The sequence below is a fragment of the Pithys albifrons genome, chromosome 9 (assembly GCF_047495875.1).
Source record: "Pithys albifrons albifrons isolate INPA30051 chromosome 9, PitAlb_v1, whole genome shotgun sequence".
Classification (NCBI taxonomy): Eukaryota; Metazoa; Chordata; class Aves; order Passeriformes; family Thamnophilidae; genus Pithys; species Pithys albifrons.
Window position 1 is genome coordinate 12,136,442 of NC_092466.1, and position 26,239 is coordinate 12,162,680.

The 26,239-nt window shown below is 40.3% G+C and overlaps 1 protein-coding gene across 3 annotated transcripts in view; it reads left to right on the forward strand.

The window, feature by feature from the left end:
* SORCS1 (sortilin related VPS10 domain containing receptor 1) overlaps positions 1 to 23,341 on the forward strand; it is a 267,062-nt gene extending 243,721 nt beyond the window's left edge. The window contains exons 21-28 of one of the 3 annotated variants that reach the window (XM_071563880.1): positions 1,522 to 1,645; positions 2,522 to 2,634; positions 5,281 to 5,412; positions 15,358 to 15,457; positions 19,551 to 19,656; positions 19,831 to 19,991; positions 21,429 to 21,547; positions 22,980 to 23,341. In XM_071563880.1, the coding sequence (XP_071419981.1) occupies positions 1,522 to 1,645; positions 2,522 to 2,634; positions 5,281 to 5,412; positions 15,358 to 15,457; positions 19,551 to 19,656; positions 19,831 to 19,991; positions 21,429 to 21,547; positions 22,980 to 23,036 (912 nt within the window). In that variant the 3' untranslated portion in view covers positions 23,037 to 23,341. The remainder of the gene's footprint in view (positions 1 to 1,521; positions 1,646 to 2,521; positions 2,635 to 5,280; positions 5,413 to 15,357; positions 15,458 to 19,550; positions 19,657 to 19,830; positions 19,992 to 21,428; positions 21,548 to 22,979) is intronic. The other 2 variants (XM_071563882.1, XM_071563881.1) reach the window with 2 other exon arrangements.
* Positions 23,342 to 26,239: the final 2,898 nt, after the last annotated feature.

Here is a 26,239-nt window from a genome sequence, read left to right on the forward strand (position 1 = left end):
TAACCTGTCAAACAGAAAGTGTTTTTATACCTGGAACTGACTTTACATAGCCCTAGAGTTTAAACCTCATTTCTCTGGTGACTAACAAGGGAAGAGACTGCCATCAGTTCTGTGCCTCCCCTTAAATATGCTGAACCGAATCCTGAGCCCCAGCACTCTCTGCTAAACCACATGTGCAAAAGTACCTTGTTATCATGTGCTATCAGTGGATGAAATGGTTCCCAACACACCTCCCTGCCTCTGGGCTCTGCTCAGATATGAGAGTATCATCCATCACATTCTGCTGTCTCTGTCCTTGCAGTCTTGGTAAATCTGCACAGACGTTATAGCTGTTACTTCACATCTCTCTGTGGCTGTAGTGCCCAGAAACCGTAATTAGTTTCTGAGGGGAGAGATTTGCTTGGATTTTGTAGAACCAAGAGGGACTTTCATAAACGTACGTGGTTATCTTCCATATAATGCAGGTTGGAGAGTTTCATCAGTACTTTCTGCTTTATTTAACTCTTTGTGATTAAGGCAGAACCTGACTTCTTGTTGTTGTTTTGTGTTAATAATTTTCCTCAGATGACGGAGAATTCACTGCTTCTCCCTCTGACTGGCTTTCCTATTTCCTCACAGCTAATTATCCTGAGCTTTGAACACACACACTGTGTTTGTAGTCTGAATTTATCTAGTCTCGAATTCAAGCTGTTGGATCTTGTTATACCTTTTTGTGTAGATTAAAGAACTCTCTGTACTATCAGCAATCATCTCCTCCTAGAGGTACTTACAGGCTGTGATTGTCACCTTTTAACCTTCCCTCTGATCTCCTAAGCTAGTAAGTGATCAGAGTTGGTCTAATTCTGTTCTCATTGAAGTGAGAGTTTTACTACAGGCTACAACGGCAACAGTTTGACTTAATACTGGGTGCTTTGAAGATCTCACCCAGAGTTCAGTAGTAAGTGAAAAGAGAAGTTAGAGCTCTGCCAAAAGAGGACACAACTCACTGGTAAACTGGTTGCACAGCAAAGGGGATCTGTGTCTTCTCAAGCACCAGCACTTACCAGAAGTGATATCTCCATGTCTTAAGAATAGCATGGGACAACAACTGAGAAATCTTAATTTGGCTGGCTCTGTGACAATCTCCTTGAGTCACCTTAAAGAAAGCACTTACACTAGATCTGGGAAAGGACTGTGATACCTGAGCAGTGAGTTTTGCAGTTCCATGTATTAGGATCTGGGCCTCTCTGGGGAGTGAGCAAACATGGAAATTTTAACATGGGATCCAGAACAACTGACATGCTAAGTGGAAAGGAAATACTGGAATCTTAAAACTTAGCTCCCTTGGAAATTGTAGATATCCTTGTCTGGGATTCCTGTGACCTCTCTAGAAAATTAGCTGCTCGTCACAGGACCCCACCTAACATTTCCAGTCTAGAAATAACTCTCCAAACCATCTAAGAGGCTAGAGAGCCAAACTCATTTTTGCTTTTTCTTTTCAGCAAAATTAACTTAATTTTACTTTTTATGATGTATTTGCAGCCACTGATCACATTGGAAGGGAGCATCACATTCACATTTTCTGTAGAAGGGATGAACACCATCACCGTTCAGGTCTCAGCAGGAAGCACCATTCTTCAGGACACAAAGACTGTTGCAGTGTATGGTGAGTTCTTCCCCTTTCATTTCACACAGGATTCTCCATAGTCAATAGCTAGAGAGCCAGAATAGCTGGCAGCAACAAGAGGTCTTTAAGGTTATAAATTCAGTTCCAGTGTTATCAGTTCAGCGTAATTTCTCTGAGGGCCACTGACTGACATAGCCCAGACTGACATGATTGCAGAACATTGATCTACTTCCCAGAGCCATCTGCATCTGCTCTTTCACTATTTGATCATCCTACATGATTTTCAAAATGTTAGTTTGTTTTGCAAGCTGGTTTTCCCCCTTCTTGGCCAGTAGAGGCCTCTTAATGCACGCAAAAGCTGCTCAGCTTGAAAGATAAATCAATGCTGTGTGCCGCATTTCTGCACAGAATACTGTGCTGATTTGACCTTGTAATCATGCCTCAGAAGCAGCTAGGGCACACAAATACCACATAGTGTAGATGGAGCCTAAAAACCACCAGGAATTCCAGTTTTATCTGTTTGTACTAAGTATGTGGTCAGAGTGATCAATGTGGGCATCTCTGTTAACAGCAGCAGAGATTAAGTACGTTTTTCAAGGCTGGTCCTCTCCCTGCATTTATCCCTGTTCCCTTCCAGTTAAGATTTCTAGTGTTTGGGGCATGTCTATGAGAGTACAATAATAGCTCCCTTTGCAGTGCTATTCACCCATTCAAGTAAGGACTGATCACCTCTTTCATTCCCAAGACACTCAAGTAGTCAATCTCTTGGATTCTCCAAATCTCTCAGTGAGTCTCTCAGCCACACTGCTGGATTCTCAGACAGTCTGTGCACCATCTTCAGATTGATTAAGCAAAGCATGAGCTGCAGCAGGTTTCACTAGGTACTTTTCACCAATCATCTCATTGTGTCTGCAGAGAAATTTCAGTCCCTGAGGTTATCATTCTCTCCAAACCTTGATGACTACAACCCAGATATCCCAGAGTGGAGAAGGGACATCAGTAAAGTAGTCAAGAGAGCTCTGGTGGAGGTAAGCTATGTGCATAACCTGTGTTACAGTGGTTCTAATTTCTGCCTTGTTCCTTCATAAGGCTGGATCAGCTGTCCTCCAAAGGTGTCTTTTTGTTCCTACCAACCAGAAAGGGAAAATTGGCTAGTGTCTGGGACCAGTGACCTCAATTTTAGATAGGTGAAACTATCTCATCCTATGACAACCTGGTGCTCAGTCAGCCTCCAGTGTAAAGTAGTGCTATTCTAATGGAATTACAAATATGCTTTAGAAAACTTACGAGACCAAAAAGAAAATAATTTTTACTACATGGAAGAGCACCACAGTAACGTGCTTTCTGTCTTATGTTTAGCATGAGACTCGCATCAGGACTGGATGCTGATTTTCCCATCAACATTATAAAGAAGCTCTGAAGTTCCCTCTTAATTATGGAACAGAATGTAATAAAAATATTGTAGTGTGGCTGAAGATTTGGTTTTCAATCTGAGAAGCTGTGAAAAGTTTGAAGAGATAGCTGGGGTTTCTCATGTCAGTGGAAAAATTGTGAAAGGAACTGTTTGAAGCAGGGTTTCTGCTTTTTTTGAAAAATAGAGATACTCAGATGTTGAAAGTATGTAAGTATTGTAGATGTTATTTGCAAGCTTATATGTGTATGTACAAAAAGTCTAGGAAAACACTGTGCACCAGTCAGGTGCACACAAACTTGTTTGGATTATTTCTGAGATTTTTTTCAGAGATTTCCTCAAAAGACAGGCAGAGAAGAGGAAAGGGGAAAAAAGAGCACTTTTCTGGAGTTTGTGAGCTTGTTCTTCTGACATATTTATGTCTGTATCACGTATTCAAGGCTCCATTTATCTTCAGGATGAATTTTCAAAATATAGGCAAGTCAATAAAACAAAATCAAACCATAAAAACCAGAAGAATTGTAAACTCACAGTAACAAGACTGCAGAGCAGTGAAAAAAATATTTTTCTTGTTTGAGTAAAAAAAAAAAGATAGCTAATTATCCCTCTTTATATAGCTAAAAGATTCACCTTATCAAGTCCTTTTGAGAAGTTTCTGTAAAAGTTAAACCCAATAGATTTCTGTGGCAATTAAGTAAACCATATAAAAGCGTGTTGAATAACTAAATAATTCAATAGGAAATTATAGCTGTGCTATAGAATTTTTATGAACTTTTATTTAAGTATTACATTCTTATTACAGAAAACCACAGACTTGGATAAAATTCTGCATATGAAATTATAGTTCTGTACTAAAATCTGATCTTCTCTCTTAGTTGAGATAATTTCATATTATCACAAAATATCCTATTTTGTGTTATGATAGTAATTATTTGCTCACATCATTGATTTTCTGAGTCCTGTCTTCGACTTCTAAAAAAAGTCATTCCCAGCCTCTGAAAATGAAAACTTTTCATTAGCTGGTAAAACTTATCTTGACATGCTAAAGCAACCTGTTAGGCAAACAAAAGTAATGCAAACCCTGACTTCACAAAATACTTAGAAAGAATATGAGAGACCTTTGTGTATTAATAAAGTTGTTGGTTTTTTATAAATCCACTTTAAAAAACAAACAGAAAGCAAATAAACAAACAAACAAACCCCCCAAAACAACAAAAACCCCAAACCAAAACGAAAAAAAAAAGGTGGGGTGGGGGCAGCAAAGCCATGTGCTTTACCTTAGTGTGTGATGGAGGGTTCCCTTTTCATAGCTCCACAGAATTTCCCTAGACTGTCAGCAGTCCCACTTGGAGTATCCACAGAATTAGCTCAGGAAATGGTGGTTCATAATCAGTTTTGCTGACTCCTTGTTCTCCATCCACCATTCCTTCAATGAGCACCTCCAAGTCTTTAGTCCTGAGCAAAGGGAGAAGAATTCATGAGATTTAGGTCCAATTACTGTCTGAGAGGCTAGTGAGTCGTTACTGCAGGGGAACCCTTGCATTGTCTCCAGCTGCCATGATCTGTCCTCATCTCTTAGGGCACTTTTTTTTTCCCTTTAAAAGTGACCTCCTAAATTTAGCACTTGAAAACTTAGGTTTAACTCAAAACCTTGAGTTTTAAGTGCATTTGCTGGATAAGTCACAAAACAAAGAAGCAACGCAGGGAGGTTCATTAAATTGTTTCCCCTTCTTTCAGCTGACAAAACTTGCCGAGGGACAAACTAGGTCCTTTTCTGTGTAATAACTCCACAATCTGATATGTAGTATCATGGTAACATCAGCTAAAACCCATGACCAGAGATATCTCTGGTAGCGATGCCTGTGGGTACTTCTTTTTCTGAATTTTGTCTAATACATCAAAATTAGGGAGATCTAACTTAGGATTTTAAGCCAGCAAGACAAAAAATTAAAAAAAATTGATGTGGATATGTTTGGCTTTTGGAATCATATGCAGCTGTTACTTAAGAGCTCCTTTTAGCTTGTCTGTTTATCATTACTGCTTTAGCACCCTGCATATTTTACTGGAGAACATTGTAAAATATCTTAGGTCGGGAAATCATTAATTCCAAGCTTTTTTACCTCCAATGGATTTTAAGAAAATTCTCTCCTTTGTACCAGATATACCCTACCTGATCTGTATAAGTGCTGTGATGCCTTAGCAAAGAAAGTCTCAGCATTCCATGCCATCCACGCTGTTTATCTGTCCATTATCTGTCTATCAGGCAACAGGTGTTTCAAGCAAGCACGTCCTGGTTGCAGTGCTCCCCGGTCTGCCCACATCTGCTGAACTCTTCATTTTGCCATATCAAGATGCTGCAGGAATAAAAAAAAGAACATCAGCAGACCTAGAGCAGGTATTATGTCCATTACTTGTAGAAGTGTGAGTTTATGCATTTTTATGTATGTGTGCATGTATGTGTATTGGATTTGCAAGACAGAATTGGTAATTATGGTAGAAATGCCTCTAATTCACTGGGGTACATATTGCCTCCTCTTTTTTTTCTTTTGGTGTTTTTTGGTGGTGTTTTTTTTAACTCCCCTACACTGGAAACAGGTTTTGGAGCTGTATTTAGGAGTTCAAACTCCCATTTGGCTTCCTTAAGTAATGCTAATTTGGCATAAATTTGTATGGTGTCATGTCTCTCCATTAGAAGTACTGTTGTACATCATGAATGCAGAAAGAAAGCAAGAAGGATTTAGGGGATGATTCCTGCAACATGAACAGGAGTAGCTTCATAAAGCAAAGTTTATGAGGCTGTGAGGAGTCTAGAAAGCACTGGAGGACACAGCTGAGTGGTAAACCTGGGCAGTTCAGAGCTTCACTAATTTAAGGCACAGGAATGGTATTGGACTATCTGCCTGCCCTCTTCATCATGCAGGCAGTAGGGTTGAGCCCTATGGATTGTTTTGTCTGTGCAAGACTGAAACAGGTTGTCACAGCTGAGGGACTGTATCTCCTTACAGAACTAAAAGGTCCTACCTACTAGACGGGACCTTCTGTTCTGGGCAAAAATACTGAAATACCATATAATAATGGAATTGTTAGTTTGGAAAAGGCCTCTAAGATTATCAAGGCCAATTGATAACCTAACACTGAGATGTTCACCACTGAACTATCTCCCAGTGTTCCATAGTTCCTTTTCTATCTCTCAGCTTATTCCTTTAAATTCCAAGGGCAAAGATGACTAGCCCTGAGGGAAGTCCCACTGTATCTCTACATCTCCATGGCTCATGTCTTGTCCATGGCTCAAGTCTTGTTACCTTAGCTGTGGCCCTCAAACCACTAAGTCACCCATTCTTAAGCTTCCCCTTACTCAGCATCCTTATTGTCACCTTTTTATTGACAAATTACTTTCCTCTGCAATTTTCACCACCCATTTATAAAGCAAAAAATATGGAGATTTACTGTTCTGCAAAATCATTCCTCCCTTTTCTCCTTCATCCCCTTTCTCCTTTCCTGCTTCACAAATCAACAAGGAACCCAGTCCATAAACTTTCAAATTTACATCCAACCCAGGTCCCCTCCAGCACTCAGCAGCTTACTCTATTTCTTCCTTTCTTAATACCTTTCTTTTTCCCTCCTGGAAAATGAAGTATTTGTGGCTGTGAAGGAAGGAAGCCCTGGCAGTGCTCTCATGACCCTTTTTATGGACAGGAAGAAATGTAATTTTCAGTGGAACTCCTTAAGCTTCTCTGGCATTCTGCAATGTCCAACTGGTAACCTTTGGAGGAGAGAGAAACTATTTGCTATTTGCAGCCAGCTGTTTCTTGTGAAGAAATACCTTCCCTGATCCCTTCAGGATGGTCAGAATGTTTTCTTACTGGTCTATGAGTACTGCATTCTCTTCCTAGTTACTCTAGAAAAAGATGGCATCCTTCTCAGTGAGAGAGCTTCCTGAGGACCACAAAAATTCTCTTCCCTCCACTTGCAAGCCTATTCTGATACTGTTTTTGTTTTGTCATCCATTTTGCCCTTGACCCTTTACTATCCCTTTCCCAAAGTGTTTCAGAGCTCATTCAACAGCCTTTCCCTGTGCCTGAAGTCACTGGGATGAGTACTGGGTGCAGATGTTTTTGATGACTACAGCTTACATTGCTTTTGAGGTACTTATAATGCATAGCATTCTTTTCTGGTAGGAATAGAAATCTGTGTTCACGAGCAAGGAACAAACTATTCAAAGGCACGTATGCGAGTTTGTGTGTTGGCAGGTGCACACCCAAAGGAGTTACAGTCCTGAATTATTTTTTATAATTTGGAAGAGAAACTGAAGTATTCAGGGAGAAAGTGGAAATAGTTTGCACAAACACTGCAATGGAATAAAGTTCCTTAAGGAAGCACTTAGTTATTTAAGTTCCTTTTTTCATGGTGGTGTGTCACATATGGAAGCAGGTTTCCAAACCTGAGACATAGTGACAAATTGTTTCCTTCCTTGGAAAACTTGCTGTCAGAATAGACCAGGTGGAAAGGAGTTACGAAAATTAATGTTTCTATTCTGTAAAAACCTTTGTTTCGGTGTCCAAGGGAGAGAAAACCTAACTCATTCTCAAAATCAAATGTTGACGAAAGTGAGTGAAATACAGCAGAAGGACATGAAACCCACCATGCACACTGGAGGTACATATTTACCAGGAGAATGAAGTGTTCTATAGTGCACTCCTTCCCTTCCTCTTCTCTTAGAACATCCGAAAGTCAGCATTACAGTTACAGTCATATGACATAGACATGGTGATACAGCCCTGAATTCCCTGTATTTGCATGCCAGGTACCAGAACAAAGGCCAGGGACACTCTGTGGTCCTGATGCTCTGCTCATCCAACTGGACTTGAAAGGTAGAAGCCATGTAAATCATGTGGGCAGTGCATGATAGCTTTTGTTAGCTAAAACAAGCAAGGCTAAGGACAGCTGATGGAGTGGGAGGAAGGAAGAAGTGATAGAGATGGTAGCTGAAGAGAGAATTTTAACTACATCTCCCCACATGAAACTCCTCAAGTTGCTGCAGGCCATGTCTGTGAGGATTTGGGACTACTTGCTCAACTGAGCTGTATTTCATCAGCTGAGCTAGAGCATTGTTCTGCCATGGGTAACAGTGAAGGGTATATATGATTTCATGGACTTCCACATTTACCAGTAAATCTGATACTTATCTGATGACCATAGAAGGATTATTTCTTTGCTGTTTCCCCTTGAGACAGATCAGGAACATCTGCTTTTATCTGCTTCATATTCATTTGGCTTTGTAAGCATACCTTTAGATGTCTCTGTCCAACCACTCTGTGTCTCTGGGTACATAATTCCCGTTGACTTCAGATGCAGTTAAATGTCCACTATCCCTTGAAAATCTGGGTCTTGGTTTCCCATTTGCCAGAGTCAATAATACTCATTTGTGCCATATTTTATGAATCTAAACAGAGTAAGCCAAGAAGTTTGGGATACAGTAGTGCATCACACTTGACCAATACACATTTCCATGCAGTTTTCTAATATGGTGATGCATTTGTGTCTGATGCACTTGTTGAGGATGTGGTTAGATGGTAGATGTCATTTTCTCCTTGACTTGAGGTATTTTTTTGTGCAGAGTAGCAATTACTGCCATATCTTTTACACATTACATTTAGAAATATGAACTCTGCATTCCTGATATTTTCCATGGGAGACTAGAGTACCCTTAAAAAAGTTTAACTGCTCTTGACAGATGAAAAAAACTACTACATGTGAGTCTAGGGAGGTTTCCTCCACGTGCAACGTGGGACAATTCCACCTAATACATAAATGCAGGAAAAAAAGAGCTTGATCTACTCCACTTTTTATAGTCAGTGTAAACTTACTCTTCACAGCTTCCTAAAATTCAAAAGGCCTTTTCATCCTGCAGAATCTCAAAATACATTCACAAAATCTAGTATTTATGACCAGAATATTGTGACTTTCTTTTTTTTTTTTTATTTTTCCCTTTGTTTCATTGTTAATTGGGTCACTTGGTTCCGCTGTTTCATTTCACAGTAACTGAGGACAGACTACCACCCTGCTTAAAATGTAGAAATAATTGGAAGTTGTAAAATGCTGCTGTTTGATATTCATAATATGACTGCAACAACACTGAAATATCCCAAATCTTGCAAAAACAGCCATATGGAATTGCCACTGGACATTTTGACTGGCAAGCAGTTGCTACACCATCTTCATGGATGTGCTTGGTGAACGTGATTGTTACAGAATTCAGATCTGCCACTTCAAAAACACTGAAATCTTTCCCTTCATTGAAGGGCAAATCTTCAATTAGTAACATTTTAAGAAATTTGTGAGTAATTTTTAGTGCTAATCCAATTAAAAATGAATTCTTGACAGGAAAATATTCTACTTACAGTTCACTAGAGGGTAGTTACAATAACTCCATTTATTTCAGAGTATGGTTTTACTCAGTAGGAGGATGCTGAAGGTTTATCTTTTTATTTATCCAATTATCTTCTCTCCATGTTGCTTGCTAGTGAAGACTTTGTGTCAAACATAGCAAATGCATCTTCTGTTAGTCAAACAAGATAAAAACAGAAGATACATAAGAATTCTGAAGTGTTTTCCTATCAAGTAAAGGGTTCAGTTTTAGCCTGAATTTCCCTTTAGTTTTACATTTTCATGATTTTACCTGGCCTACTCAAAATAAGTGTAAAAGCAGAATGCAAAATAGGGGTAGGAGCAACCAGTTAATGGCATCTGAGTCCAATAATCTTGTCTCTGATAAGATCCATCAGCAATGTAGCAAGGGTGATGGAGACTTTGGCAAATGCAACATCAGATGGTTAGTTTCCAACTGTGATCAACATGTTGCAGCTGTGGCCAGTATTTGTATCCAGCCAAAGAGATGGGAAATGACATGGATGACTGAATATCAAATGGACAGTGATGAACTGCAGAGATGAAATACCTCTGGTGAATTCAAAACTGTATATAGCTCCTAGGATTCTTTCCTTAAAGCAGATTTACTTATACGTCTGCTTCTTTGTAGCTGTTGGAGCTTTGATCTTTTTTTTTTTATCATTTTTGCTTTTCTTTTACCCACCCTCCTAAGGTTTAGTGTCTCGGCATATTTACTTTCAGTACTTTTCTATGATGTGTTTCAGATATGCCCATCACCAAAATATTTACAGCAACAAGATCATGATGGTGAACACCTTCGAATCTTACAGAAAATTGTGCCAATCATTCTTGGAAATTAAATTCCAGGAAAAGGTTGATGCACAGGGTGAATAGTGTTTACTAGGAGAGATTTTTTTAACATCTATACATTGGAATGCAGATCGTCTTCCTGTAGGTACTTAGGGGAGGTTGGGCCAGTATTAAGAAGTAAAGGCAGGTAGGGACAGATTGGAATAATATGAACACAAAGACCTTATACTAGGAGCTGTTTTCCTTAGCTAGCTTTTCTTGATCTCCTGCTTGTGTGCTGTAGAAGAGGCTGTCTATATCTCTTGTCTTAATATTCTTGAGTTCACTCCTACCATGTAAACTATCAGCCCTCTTGCCTTCTCATCTTTTGCTCAATGTACAGAGCAGCCCTTGGTTCTCAAGACTCTTTCTAGTCATCTTTGTTCATCAAAAGTGAATCTTGGCTTTTATGTTCAGGTTCTCTTTGGATTCCTATCTGCTGGTCTATTCTTGTCCCAGAGTAACCACAGGAATGTCCACTGCCTTGTGCTCTCACGGTATCTCTGGATACGAACAGCAGCTTGAATTTAGCATCTTTCATTAAAAGATCTGAAGAAATTCCTGGTGGACCCAGTAAGTCAGTGATTATGCTCCGTTCAGTGTTAAGGCAGGCAAGCTTTAGAGGCCTCATGTGAAGTAACCAAGGTTATGCAGGGCGAGTGGCACCATTTAAAGTAATCCACACTGGCCCTGACTCCTGGTTCACTTTTGTAATGCTGGTTCAAGTTGCTTCCTACTGAGTCAATGCACATAATTCTTTCCTTAGTTGTTTATTGATTTATTCAATGAATTGAATAGAAGTGTAGCACTCATTAGTTGAGATCTTTACAGAGTATCTATAAAATTATCTAGATTCTTAGCTAGTGCATACTGGCACAGTTGAATCACATTCAATTAGTCTAAACTAATTTACACCAGAGGTTTCAAAAGTCAATAAGGGTATGGGAAAATGCCCTTCTCAGTGATAATTCTGTGCATGTGGTTCTTTTACAGTCCTAATTCTGACAAAATGCTAAGAGAAGCCAAATTAATTTTTGTTTTGTTCCATTTTTAAATTGGAATCTTTTTTTTCTTTCACAAATTGTCTGTTATTATTACTCATTATGTGTCCTTTGATGAAAACTGATACATGAAGAATGGTTTCTATTACTGAATTATTTTTGCACATCATGCTTAATTCTGCAAATGAAGCAGATAAAGTCAATGAGGCTCAGTTAAGGACCAAAACTAATTCTGAAAGCTAATTATTTTCACAAGAGAGACTCTTGAAGACTATAAATTAGGAGGTTGCTATTCTAAGAAGTTTTGTCTTCAGCTGAGTTAGTTGCATCTCCAGGAGGGAGAGAGAAACCGGGAGAGGCCTGAGGCCAACCTGTTCCCCAGTTGAAGGTCTGACTATTCAGTTGGAGTTGAATTGTTATTTTTGAAACAAGCCAAAGTACTTTGATGTTTCCTTTTCTGCTTTTTAAACAAAAATGCATCCACAATACTACTCTGAGTGCATAAATAAAGGGAGGCACAAAACTCAAAATGTTCCCCATTGATATGTTTTTATTACCTCTGCAGTTGAGATCAGCCTTTGTGTGGAAATTTACTTCACTTTATTAATATTGTAAACAAATTATAGAAGAACCACTCCTAGATTAAAGTCTGATAACTGAGGTAGAAACAGACTTAACGGAATAAGAAAGACAGAGAAGCCTCTTCTCCAAGCTCACAGCAAGTGTCCTGACTGACCCTGTGGTGCACAGGTCCCTTTGGGACCATGTGAGGACCACAAACATTGTCAGGTCCAACTTTGGGCCCAATGTGAATTTCCCCCTTTGGGAGTGTGGAAGCTGCTCACCTCAAATACTGGCTTTCATAAGCCATTATGTATGGTTGCTATTTCAGATAACTTTTACAAGTACAGAAATGCATTTTCACTGTCTGTATGTCTGTTTTGAAGAGTATCTTATTTTCCACATAAAGAAAAGTGAAAACATTGTACAAAGCAAGCAAACATTTTAAAAACATGTCTGAATGCATCTGTTGTTCCTTTAAAAATGTGTGTTAGAAATCTCCAGAGCTGCCTGAGGGAGGCAGATGTCTGATTCTCGCTAGAACTTCTGGCACTTTTGAAGGTCTTAGGCTGTTAGTCATTTTTTTCACTTGTTCAAATTCCATAAAGACCGAGGCAAAAAAAGAGCTGTACACAAAAAGCCACTGGGAGAGCATGTAATTAATTGAGCCAAGGAAATATGCTTTATACTCCGAGCAGCATGAACAGTTGCTGCCAGTTTTGACACTTTGTATGTAGTCCTGGAACAGTTAAGGCTATTTCAGTCCTCTGCTGAGACACTGATGGTTTCAGGCCAAAATAATTTCAGTCTGAGATACATTTGTACAGGATGTCATACAACAAAGTCCTCATTCATAACCAAGTAACAGTGCAATACAGCAATAATAAACTTCAGTTGTGACTGTTTTTCTTCCTTTCTTCTCACTCCTTCAGTGTTACTGTCTTTCCCCTTCCTATTATTCTTTTCCATTGGCTTGCCAGAGAGGAATATTTTTTTGAGTTTTCTGTCTCACACACAACTGGTCTGCTGGGAGGCAACTCACTGCACTTCTCAGCTGTTGTGTTCCTGCTGTTTTGCCCTCTTCACTCTGTGCCACAGGAGTCCTCAGGCAAGCCAGGGCAAATCTCACAGTTCCTTCAAGTCACTAGTGCCCAGCAAAGTCTCCTCTACCTTCTCATGCTGACTTTCTCCAGATCCTTCTAGTCTTCAATTTCTTGCCCAAATCCTTCATGAAACCATTCTCCAGTATGGCATAGCAACCTTTGCTAGCTGTAGACTCATTTATACATCACATTTAACCTCTGTATAGAAGGCATCGTGTGTGTTTTTTACCTCTGCTGTTTCCCTGCCATTTTGTACAGCTGTCACAATGTCTTGAAGAGAAATGACGTCAAGTGATTGGCTCTTTTCTTTGGTTTACTGTCTTTATTTTTTTTTTTTAATTTCTCTTACTTCTCGGAGGCTCAGCTGCTCTGCAGCATCTGCATGTCAGAGCACAAAGGAAAATAATTCCTGCAGGGGGATAGGGAAGAGCTGTTAGGTTGGTTTTGGGACTGGATATAGCCAGGATATTTGTCCTGTCATTTCCTCGAGCCATTATTATACCTGGTTTACAGCATATTAATCTGTATCTGTTTTTTCTGGTTTTAGAGATGAAAAATTGTTTTTGTCAATCTTGATTATTAGTATGCTCAAATCCTTAAAGAGAGATATAATTTTCTTCTGAAGCTTTCTTCATGTACTGCATATCTTTGTGTCACCATTCCTGCTACTCTGAGCTCAACAGATGGCTCTTTGAATGCAGGTGGTATTTTTTTTTTGCTATTGGAACAAATATATTTACTGCTCATTCTGGCACCCTTGAAATAAATTGTAACTTTAGAGAGATATATTTAAAAATATAAATAAAATGCCTGTAAGAGTTATTGCCAAATTGATATTGAACCAAAGGCACCTATTCAAGTGATCAGCAGCCAGAAATGAAGTGTATGAGCCAAGAGTATTGAAAGAACCATTAAGAATGTTAAAAAAAAATAAAAGTGGATAAATCTTGTACTGTGATGAATGATAGCCAAGGAACATCTAATCGTATCTGGGTAGCATTTACTGAAATAACTCACCCAGACAAAAATGAAGAACATGAAAAAGATGGTGTAAAAATTATTGGAATGTTCTTTTTTCTGACAATTTTTCATTAATCTCCAAGAAGGAATAAAGATTTATTTAAAACAAATTAAATTAAGTGCTGAGCACTAGAATACGGTCCCTCCTGATCTTGGTATGGCTATAAAAACAGATTCTCAGCAACTGCATATTAAGGGTTTCAGGGAGGAGTGTGTTTACTGTTTTCCAGCCACCTCTCCCTAATAAACCAACATGCAGAACAGTGACTATGTTCAATTAGAAAATTGATCATAGCTGTAAGAAATACATCAGACATCAGGAAAAGACTCACAACTATCAACACCAAGTCTATAGGCTTGTATTCCTTGGTTTATCTATCTGGATTTTTGCTTTTAATGGTAACATGCCTGAAACTTCCTGGATGTAATTAAGTGTTATATGGAGAAACTGGCTCTGTGCATATTGTGAAAAACTGACTTAAACCAAGGAATGTTTGCCAACAGATGGGACCAAAGTTTGGCTTCTTCAGTGTACAAATACAGATTTCATGGGGTCTTATCTCAGCAAATGTTCGTCTTTTCTGTTGTGTTCTTTAAGGAGGAGTAACCTGCTTCATTTCTGCTAGAGCTCTATTGATGTCATCAAAATTATGGCAACATAATGTGGTGATTTGAAAACTCTGTGAAACATATCTCCCATGAAAGAGAGTTCTCTCTGTGTGCAACCCATAAGAAGAGATGGAACATGCAGGTTTTTTTTAGCCACATTCTGTAGCTGGTAAAACCTTTCAGATTTGAGCTGGTTCTGGTACATATTTACTGATTAGGGAGCAGCTGGCTTGAAACTCATAGCTGGATGAAATGAAATTTGCTTTTAGAACATGGAAGTTAACTGCAAGCTGTGATAAGGACCTAAACAATTCATTTTTATTCAGTTATGTCACATGTTATGAACATGCTCTAAGATTGTGAAACTAGCCACTCAATTAGTAAGGATATTTATTATGAGCAAATTAGCATTAACAATTGAAATGTTTCTTTTTGCTTGAATAGTGCATGAGTTCACTGATGTGCTGCCTCTGGCTGGTCCTGCAGACACTTACACATGTGGCTGTAATGTTACCTGGGGACTCAATTCCCTTTTGCTGCTGGGCCACTCCTACAGAGGTGTGACAGGGCTACTTGTTGATACCAGTCCTTGTTAACCATACAGAAAGCACTCTGTAGATAGTCCCGGCAGAGGTGTCAAGCTTTCACAAATTGCTTCTTTGTATGGTGATAGGACATTGTGCTCAGAAAGTCTGGTACCTCTGCAAAATCTCTGCATGCAGCTCCATTTCCTACCCATCTATTGGCGATCTAAACCAGTGGTCAAGAAACAAATGCATTTCTTATTTTCTCTTTTTTCTCCCCCAGATTTCTGAATCACTGATCCAGAAACTGAACCAAAACCTGGTCCATTTTGAGTTGAAGCCAGGAGTTCGAATCCTTGTCCATGCTGCCCATTTAACAGCAGGCTAGTATCCTCTTTCTGTGTATACCTTTTCTGTCACTTTGTAGCACAACAAGCAATATATTGATGGTAGTAGTGTGCTATCAGCTGAATTTTAAACATTTATTTTTATCTCACAATAACAGCACAGTGTGTCAGCAGACATTAAAATGCCTACTCTACCTTCCCTTTTTATATCATGCCAAAAAGATATAGTGGGTTTCGCATTTATAGCTAATTCTTTTGTTTTCTTATGTGCAAGAACTTACTGTATTTTTTGGAAAGGTGGTATAAGTAGCAGTAGAAATGTGTACTTCCTGGCTATCTCTTAACAGCTAAGCAGCTTGTGGTATTTTCAGGCTGGGTCACACGGTGCAAAGGTTACCAGCTAACCTTGGATATGTTCAAATATTCTAGAGTCAACAAACATTCAAATCAACTAAACACAGTTGAGAAGTTGTTAATCAGTGTGAAAGACTAGAATCAATATAAATACGCACAAAAAAAAAGGCAGTTTGGACTTTAATTAATCCTGTTTCAAAATGAGCTACCTCCAAAGTCATAATATTTAATTCCATATGTCTCTGTCTAGTCTGCATCCTAAAATCTTGTTTCACAAAACACGCCCTATTTAACTATTACAGGAGATGGGGCAAACCAATCTGTGCTCAGGATTCTTAGGAATTAATTTTCCCCAGGAGCTGCTGGTCAGTCTGGTCAGTTGGTATCAGCTTCTTTTGCTAACTTGCAAACTAAAAGCCTCAGTTCATTTGTACCATCAAACTAGTCTCAAATAATGTTTTTTGTGGTATGAACAGAACCGTCCAACCAGGTGAACATTTAGATGTGACTACTCTGGTCCTGAATATCCTGTAGGTATTTTTCCAAAAATTATAGCTATGAAGAATCACATTAGATATTCCTGGAAAGGCTTATCTTTACCCCTTGCTACAGAAGGGACATTCATGATTTCATGTACAGGGAACAGATGACACTTAAAATCACATATCCAACCCTGCCTTTATACCAGATGAATTTGGATTCAAGTTTTCTGCTGTTTGTAGCAGTCTCCTGCAGCTTCTTAGAGAGCACTTCTGAGCTCTGCATGAGGGAGTGCACAGGGTCTCCAGCTGCTCCATCCATGTTCAGAGCTGGCTAAAATCTGAGTAGCTCCAGTACTAAAGCCACATAGTTATGGGAGGTACTGCAACACCTGTCTAGGCTACTAAACCTTGTCTGCCATGCTGAATGAACCAAAAGGCAGGGTCTATCAGTGTGGCATACTGCCATGCTAAAAAACAGTATGGCCTCCAGGTACATGCTCCTCTGTTTCTTGCTATCTCAAGCTGAAGCAGAGGGTGCTCACTCAGACACAATCTTTGTGCTGACCAAAATTGTACATTTTTATTTGTATTTACACACACACACATGAAGTGAGTACCTTTTTATTCATAACAGATGCAAATACTCATTTATTCTGCAAAGTAGGCTTTGTTGTGCTTCTCTTGGAAGCCACTGGTGACTGATTGCTGTAACTGGCCTCACAATGTCCTAGAGGAACACTGCAGGATTTTGTCTTTTACAGAAATAGGATTTGGTAAAAATGCAAAATTAGCTTGGATGGACAAAGTAGGTATTAAAAGAAACCACAGGGAACAGCCACTTGATGTCTTTGAGGGAATATGACTTATTAACAACCTGCAGAGGTCATGACTCTGTTCTCTGTCTAAGTAAAAGGCTCAATTTCATGACATCAAAACCTGAGAATACTTTAAAAAACAAAAAAGCCTTGAGAGTTTTACTGATGAAAACTATTGGTTTGGTTGTCAGGGAATAAGAAGAATTGTTCTTTGGAAATCCAAGCTTTTACAAAAAGTTATGTAAAATAAAGCAGGGAAACCTGGAACACAAGACAGCCCCAGACATGGTCTCTATAAAACACAATCCAGGGGGATGCATATGGTGCAAATGTGCTGCTCTGCTCTATGATACCTCTTCTTTCCCAGCCTTTTCACTATGACTTTGTGGTAGACTCTGGCAGCTCTTGGCTGTAGTTGGCTGAACTACAAAGCTGAGCATGTGTTTTTGTAAGTGTACATGTATGTATATGTATGTCTGCATTAATGTTGCCACGGCTCAGTGCACATTTATGTTCCTTCCTGTGTGTGCCTAGCCATGCTCTAGGAATTAACAATTAGCCTTGCAATTTCTGCAGCAGAGAAGCTACAGGGAACAGGAGTCCAGGTATCTAAACTAGCTTGGTGTGGATATTCAAGCAGAACCTGTAGAAATGAATCTTTGTGTGTGTGTTGTATGTGAGCATGTGCATTCCCTGGAGCAAGAAGAATGACAGGTGTGTTGGCCTTAGCGCATTTCATACCTCTGTCTTTATGTTCAGGCCACACTGGAGGAGGGATTAATTTATGGCAATTATAGACAACAGCTTGCAATTCATTCATCATGTTCATTCCTTCTTCTCTGCGATAAAAACAAACCAGTGTGCCCAACTCAACAGACAGCAGCCTCAGCTCCAAGGTGGAGTAAAAATATGCCAATTCCTTACAAAGCAGTTAAAAAGCTGTTTATTACCAGGCTCTCAATGCAGCATTATAGAATGTTGAATGATACTGGATCTGAATTGGTTGGAGAGCCACTTTGTCATCTCACACAACTGCAGAGACCCACAAAATTACAGACAGAGAGGGGATAGAGTGGAGGTATATGAGGAATTCATAATAACAGATTATTTCATCCCAGTGCCTGGCCTTTCTGAGGATAGCCTGCTTGGTGTGGAAGGGAGGAGGTTTTTCACTTCTCTTTGTAAATTTTGGCTTTATCAGTCTGGGTGGGAAGCTGAAAGTGTGTGTACATGTTATTTGTGTGCCTTAGTAAGAATTTGCTTGTATGTGTGTGTTTTCTTGTGTGCACATTTCCTCTGGTTTTGGATGGGACTATTCTGTGCATGTGAAGAGTTGCAAGTGGGAGAGGTCATTTGACAGTGGTTCAAGTCAACTTGCACTGCCTTGTAGAGGGAGGCACTACTTAATGCCATGTTCAGTGTGTAATGTCAGAGACAGTCGGTGAGGACTGTGTATTAGCTCTTTGTAATGCCACAGCTACAGCTGCATGTCTGACTACAGGATGTTGTATTAGTGTCTGTATTAACAACTGACACTACTGAACCTGTGTGTGAGACTCCTTGGGTGCTTGATGCTTTTCTGTTTGTGCGTGTGTGTGGTATGAGTGATGGAAACTCTATTTAATACAATTCACTTTGTATTTCTGGGAAAACCACACTTCTGGATAGTTTGAGAGGCCTTACTTTGTAAGGGGCTATGGCCCAATGGTGAGCAAAACTCTGAGGAGAAGTCCAGAGAAGCTCTGTCTATTTAGGATTGCTTTTGATGGTTGTTTTTTTTTCTCTTGATTCTGTGCACTGTCTTGCATGGAAGACTTGTGTAAGAGAGCAGGGAAGCAGGGGAAAGAGAGTAAAAGATGTTTAGAAGGGTAGGAAAGGGATAAAGGAAGAAAGTAAAAATGTAAGAGGTGTGACAAGAGCTTGCCATGGATGCTGAGGCAGTGGCTTTGAAGGGCACTGCCCTTCTGGTTGGGAAGTATCAGGCCTGAGCACAAAACAGTACATTAAGTGAGCATTGTTGTTTCATTAAAACTGGGGCACCAGTTGCTCATTACTCATTGTGTGTTGGGAGCTAACCAGACTAGCTCTATGCAAAATAGAAAGCAAACATGACAAGCTAACCCATGAGTAGCTCCAGGATCAGCCAGAAAATGCCAGTTTTGGTACCCAAATGACTTCATTTTCAACTTACGTAACTGCAGTATAAGAGAGTATGCTTTAGGCAGTCCTCTCATAGGACAGAGAAGGCCTCAGAGGAGAAAGCTGTGAGGCTTCACATCAAGGGGCATGTTCAGCACCACAAGTGATTTGAACCTGGATTTCTTCACAGGTGGATTAGAAAGGGAGAGCAGGCCTGGAGATGTGTGAACAGATGAGACCTGATACAAGTGCAATAAGAGAGGAGAATGAACTGTATTTCTGGAGAGAGCAGCTTTCACGTCAGGCTGAGGGTGGCTCTAACCTTCTCCTCTCTTGCAGCTCCCCTAGTGGACCTCACTCCCAGTCACAGTGGTTCAGCTATGCTGATGCTCCTCTCTGTCGTTTTTGTGGGACTAGCTGTGTTTGTAATCTACAAGTTCAAAAGGTATGACCCTTCCTGAGCCGTTGCCTTCTCACCATTACTGCCTTTCACTGAGGTGTTTGGGGCTTGATTTGCTGGGTTTTGTTTTTCAGAGTGAGTTGTTTCTTGGTTTCTAAAAGCTGATGCTACATCATCTACCAGAGTACCACACAATGATGGTTTCTGTTAATGTTTTAGGAAGATTCCTGGCCTTAATATATATGCACAGATGCAGAATGAAAAAGATCAAGAGATGGTCAGTCCAGTCAGTCAGAGGGAAAGCATACCTAATGTCCCTCAAAGTGAGCTGATGAGCCATGAGCAACTAGTAGATGAGAAGTTGGAAGTCCATCCCATAGGTAAATAACTTGCAGTATCCTGCAGCTGGTCAGACTCTGACTTATAATTGGCTAACCTTTTTCTCAGCCTTCCCCCTTCCCATATTCCTGCACAATCCTCCTCCCATCCTCTTCTGCTGCAACATTAGTTTTGCTACAGGAAACCTTGCTAACTCTTCCCTCTCCCTCACTGCCACGTGATGAAAGGGAGGGGAACAACTTTAGGCTTTTTCTCTCTCCTAGTTGCTCTACGTAGATCCCCTCCCCTTCTCAAAAAATCTTGCTGGCAATGTAATTTATTTTGCTGGGGCTGATATAGTTGTGGGGCTAAGCCCCACATCCCGAAGAACTTCAGCCACCCTCACCTGGAATATGAAGGTGAGCAGGTGATTCGGTAAGTCATATCTAAAAGCTAAATATCTATTGATGTTTTGACTTCTGGGGTCTTTGTGTTGTGCCAGACCTTGTTGCCAGCAGCAATGCAAGTCTGGCTGATTCGCAGATAAACTGAGCAAAACTTGGGAACTCAGCATTGGACATCTGGGTTTGCTCTCAGGCTGATTTCTGCCACAGGCCTCTGGTGTTGAGTATTTCCAAAAGCAGGCTGTTGTAGGACCTAAAATGAACAGTCTTGGAGAGGACATTCTGGATTCAGTCACACATTTGCTCATACTTAGATGTTTTCTGTTACCCTGATTACAATAGAAGTGTTGGGATGGAGCAGGGAGGTTTCAGTCTGGAGACGTGTTCTGCTAAAGCCATTGTTGCTTGGGCATCACTCAGCTTCACTCATGAGGTGGCAGTTCTGCAGGCCCAGACCAGAGGTACAGTGCAGGACCCCTGCAAATAAGGACATGGAGCTATTTTATAGGAATTAAAGGACAAAGGCTACTCAGAGATGTTGTGGAGTCTCCTTCTTTGGAGATATTAAAAACTCTCCTAGATGTGATCCTGTGCAACCTGCTCTGGGTGAACTTGTTTCAGCAGGAAGGTTAGATTTAGATGTTCTCCAGAAGTCCATTCCAATGCCAGTTATTCTGTGATTCTGTGGCAGACATAGTTGTAACTGATATTCCTTATTTGCACAATTTCATCAACTAAAATAAATCTTAACTGAGGATTCCCTAAAATGTATGGGAGTGTTTGCTAAAGCAGGTTTGGGATCATAGTTACTGTAGAGAGGGAGCAAGGAAAAGGGGAATTAAAGGAGGGATTGTGATGTGCTAAGATTGTGGCCTGTGAAACAACCTGGGAGAAAAAAGAAGAAAGACTCTTGATGAAACTGATGTCCAATCTGGAAGGTCCACTGCAGTCAATGCTGATCTCTCCTCACCTGTTCATTAAGAGCTATTAAAAGCTTTTAAGCAGCTATTCAGCAGCAGACCTGGACATCCCTGTTTAGCAGAACACAGGCTGGAGTGAGGGAACCAACCTTCCCATGTGGTATTCCCCATACAGAGCAACCCCAGGCCACAGTCCAGAACCCAAGGAAAGGAAATGCAACCAAGGTAGTCTGGACAGAGGACTTCCAAAAAGCTTGTGGATCACCAAGAGGTTTCAAGCCAAGACCCGGAGTGGTGGGTCCTAAACATTAACAATTCTTTTTCACTTTTTTTTTTTTTTAAGAGGGGGAGGGACGTTGGGGGGGGGGGGGGTTGGTGGGATGTTGGTGTTTTTGTTTTTGTGGGGTTTTTTTGTTTTGTTTTGTTGTTGTTGGGGTTTTTTGTTGTTTTGGTTTGGGGGCTTTTTTTAATTTTTTTTAATTCTTCCCCTAGAAACCTCCAAGGCAAAATTGATGTAAGATGCTAAGGGAGAAACACCCAATTTCAAGTCAGGAACTCTCTACAGCTTGATTGGCTTTGAGCTTCCCCTTTCTAAAAGAATATAATGGTGGTGGTTGATGCTATTCCAGGAGCAGGGAAAGATATGTTTTCATGGGTCATTCAGGCTGAAGTGACAAGCGTCAATCTCCTGCCAGCTCTTTACAAGGTTCCTTCAAAACTGCCCTTGCTGGGGTTGGAAATTTAAACCCTTGAAGCCTCTAGATAAAGAGTAGTCAAAAACCAACTTCGGGGGTAGGTTTTCAACTGCTGCAGTTGTAGAATTTCTGTCTTTCTATAATAGCCAAAATTTTATGTGTTTCTCAGCAATACTACTGGACACTATTGAACCAGAACTTGGTTTTTTGCAACTCTTTGGCTTGCTCCTGTAACTGCACTAATGAGCACAAAAGTTAAATGTGTGGGATGCATAGACTCAATTATGTATCAAAAGGAATCAGTCCAACAAACTTCCTAAGATCATTTTCCCATCCTGTCAGTAATATGAATGGGAAAACTGATTCACAGCTCATTGACAAAATGAAAAGGTCTGGACCTAGGTGTGAACAGAATAGAAAGTGCAAAGGCTCTTCATTCCTATACAACCACCTCATCTGTTTCTGGAAATCAGCAATTTCTTTTTTTAATGAGTTTTCTTTCTTTTTGGAAAACAAAGCAAGACAGTAATTGGGTGTTTCTATTTTGTATGCTTGCTCAGAAACCAGTTTTTTTCAACACCTTTGACTAATATTCAGGGATCCTTCCTTGGAGGAATCTGAATTAAAGTCCCTGCATCATTTAGTTTTTTCTCCAAACTCTGGCAGCAAACCCCCCACATTTCTATTTTCTTCAAGTGAGCAAATGCAAAGCCTAAGGTTATTTATGAAATCTACCAGCACCTTATCATTGCAAATGAGTTACACTTTTCCTCTGAGGACCTCAACCCCTCCTTCCCTCCACCCCTCTGCTCTGGCCTTTCCCTCTTCTGTTCAATCTGGGTGAATCATCTTCATTAGCAAAAGAACAAGACATCACCTTCAGTGTTTTGAATGGCAATAAAACATTTCTGGGAAGAATATGTAAGTCTGGAGCAGTTGTCTCCCAAAGGCCAGCAAGGCCTTCGAACATCTTCCTTGGCTAAATGATGCTGGTTATTTACTAACTCTTATTTTGTTCTTTCTTGCCACAGGAAGTATTTCCACAGCTGCTGAGTCCCAGAGCACAAAAGAAATCCCTACCTATGTAAATGGTTGAATTGAGGACACCAATATCTGTATCTAAAAAAGGAGAGCTCACTGCATTTGGACTTTTTAATTCTTCAGATGACAAAGGGTTTTTAGCTTTAAGCCTGTGCATGTGGACATTATACTGAGACCATAGTGGAACTGCATTGTACAGGTGTTCAATTTTAGTGGGGGGTGGGGGGAGAGGAACTGGTACCACTATTCACTCCTGCGGCCCTTCCCCTCACCCTTTCACTCTCTTTTTTCTGATTTGTCTCTAATTTGTAGAAAATTCATAATGATGTAGGCCAAGAATATGCATGGGGGTCTCTTCTTTAGGGAGAGGGGTGGGCTGGGATGTGGGGGCAGAAGGGTTGGGGGAGGTGGGAGGGAGTGTTTAGGGTTCTTGGCTTTAGATTTAACTGCTCTTTTAGCACTTTGGGCTGCGGGAGGGCTAGCCACCCCAGCAGACTTTCGTAGGACACACAAAGAAATCACACTGGAGTTTAAAGGCACTGAAAATATTCTTGGTCGGTCTGTTTTTTGTCTTTGTTTGGACTCTGCCCTTCATTCCTCTAGCTTCAGCTGCTGCCAGTGCCCTACGGCTATGAGGAGGCTGAGTGTGAGTATGGATGATCCCAACCACAAGGCTAGGCTCTTTCTTATACAGCTTTCTTAATTTACTCACACTGATAATGCCATGGGAAGGTAACTTTGCCTCCTCACCTTGACCAGAACAAGCGTGCATTGCAGGCAGGGAGGGAGGTCTGTCCATACTGCAGTAGCAGGAGGTTATTGCCAGCAAGAACTTACACTGTACTTTGTACCAGCCTTACACCTTAAGTTTTGTCTAAGACAAAGCCCTAGCAACATGCTCAGCTCCATGTAGTGCTGATGGCTGAATTTGTCTGGGGAAGTCCCAGGACATCTCTACCTTTTGCAGTCACCCAAAGGCCTATCAGGGTTTTGAAAGACATGTTGTCCACAGAAGAGGGAGCAGGGAAAGGTCTATGCACAGTTTCCTATGGCCTTCTTGGCATCCCCATTTGTTGCAAGCTCCTGCCAGTCTGGGCAGAGGGGGAAGAATTTGGCCTGAGACTGTTGCCATGCATTTTGAGTCTCAGCACCACAGGACCACTTATACAAGATTTGATTTCTTACCAATAACTTAAGCTTGTATCTTACACTGCAACTAGAAGTGAGGCTGTAGGACATGTTCACATAGACTATGCAAGGGAACAGCAGGAAAGCAGGATTAGCATACCTTGAACAAGTCCCCAAACATCTGGATATCTGGCTGAAGCCTAACCTATGGTCATTACGACTGTAGATTTCCAACCTAACTCAGGTAAACCTAGCACCAGGATTTCGGTCTGAAGTGTAAAGACAGACTGTAACCAATGTACACTTGCTTAACCCTCTTAGGTGAAGGCAAATAGAGGCCAGTTAATAATCAGTGGGGCACACTTAGGAGGTACCCTGATTCCTGACATGGGTGGGTTTTATTCAGTAGACATTGCACATGGCAACTTGAGTCAGAAACAGGAGAAAGCAGCATTGCTGGTGTGGCCCAGAGTCCCAGGCAGGGATTTGGTGGTGGTGGGTTTGAATTTCTCTGTCACAAACTGTGCACAAACCTAAATCAACCTGCTTGCTGGCAAAATAAAAATGATACCAAGAACATTAGACCCGTAGCAGTTAAAGGATAATCACAGTACAGAGTCCTCTGCCTCTTTCTGTAGTTTCTCTGAAGACAGATGGGAACACAGCAGTTTGTACAGCTTTGCTATTGTCTTTGCAACTACAGCTTTAAGAAAGATGGGAAAGTTTTGGCTGCAACTGTATAATAGTCCCCACTGAAGTCCAACATTAGGCAACTTATTTTTATAGTAAGCCAATCAAAAAGTTTTCTTATAGTGTTGGAACTATTTCTAATTTTAAAATTACTTTTTTGATGTACTTTTTCATCTTCTTTTTCCCTTCTGTTAAATACAATGTAGCGTACTGTATAATTGCTATTGATTATTGCTTTTACAGTCATATTTATTAAACAGATTATGTCTCTAAACGAAGGCTTATGTTTTTGTTGCTCATTTTAACTCTCTGTTCCTGACTGGGATCACTAACAGTATTAGAACAGTAGGAAGTTGATAACTTCAAAAAGAAAGGGGTTTTCAGTAGAAGAGGGAGAGGGTGGTAATAAGTGTCCTTATGAAAATTTAGTTCCTAGAAGCAAGATGCCAATATGCAGGTAACTTCCTCAGTCCTCCATGTGCTTTATAAAGCTTGGTCCTGCTACCTCAATTTTATAGATAGGGAAGCTGTGGGATGCTGAGGTGCAGTGCTGTATTTCTTGCTCCCAAACAAGCAATGGTAGAGCTCTGAGCTGTTCCCTGGAACTCCAGCTCTGTTCCCTGCCCATGGTTATCCCTCTTCATACACAGTATCTGTTAAAGGTTCCTTTTAAATATATTTTTGGCTACACTTTTCCCAGCATTGATGAAGGCAGGTCTGAATTAGTTGCATTACAGATTAATTTACATGTGAGTGAAATGAGGCTTAGGAAGTTCCTGTCAACTTGCCATATGGCAGTGGATGCATGTTGTTGAGAAAAAAAAAGAAAGAAAACAGAGTTTCTCTGCTTTAGAAGTCAGGATGCAATCCCTAACTCATTCTACCTCTTGTAACTGGATCCTGACTCAGTTCTCTGGCTGTTTTTGCACTTCAGCATAAGAATTTATATGTGCACATAAATAGGCAAAGACCTGGGGCTCAGGTATGTCAACAACCAGAGCTGAGGTGTGACATATTGCAAGTCCAAGAATAATGAGTTTGCTTATTGGAAGAGTATGTAGTTTTCATCTCCTGGGCAAATCCCAATGTAATTGCAATTACTAGTTTAGAATGTTCAAGTGGACAGTGCAGACTTCTCCATTCAGAATAGAATGGCCATAGTGCAGGCGACTCTGATGTGTGTGTAGACATAATCTGCTTTAATAGTTTAAGTGCCCACCTGAATTAGCAGGCATCTGTTCTGGCCATAAACAGTAAGTCTGGTTTTGGCAAGTATCTCTCTAAAGCATTTTCTGATCATTCTCTTTAGCTTCTTGTGTGTCCTGAGGCAGAAACTGATTGTTATTTGTAGTTGATGTAGTATGACAACACAGCAATTCACTGCTAATGGATGAATACTGAGACAATAAACAATGTACCAAATATTTATAAA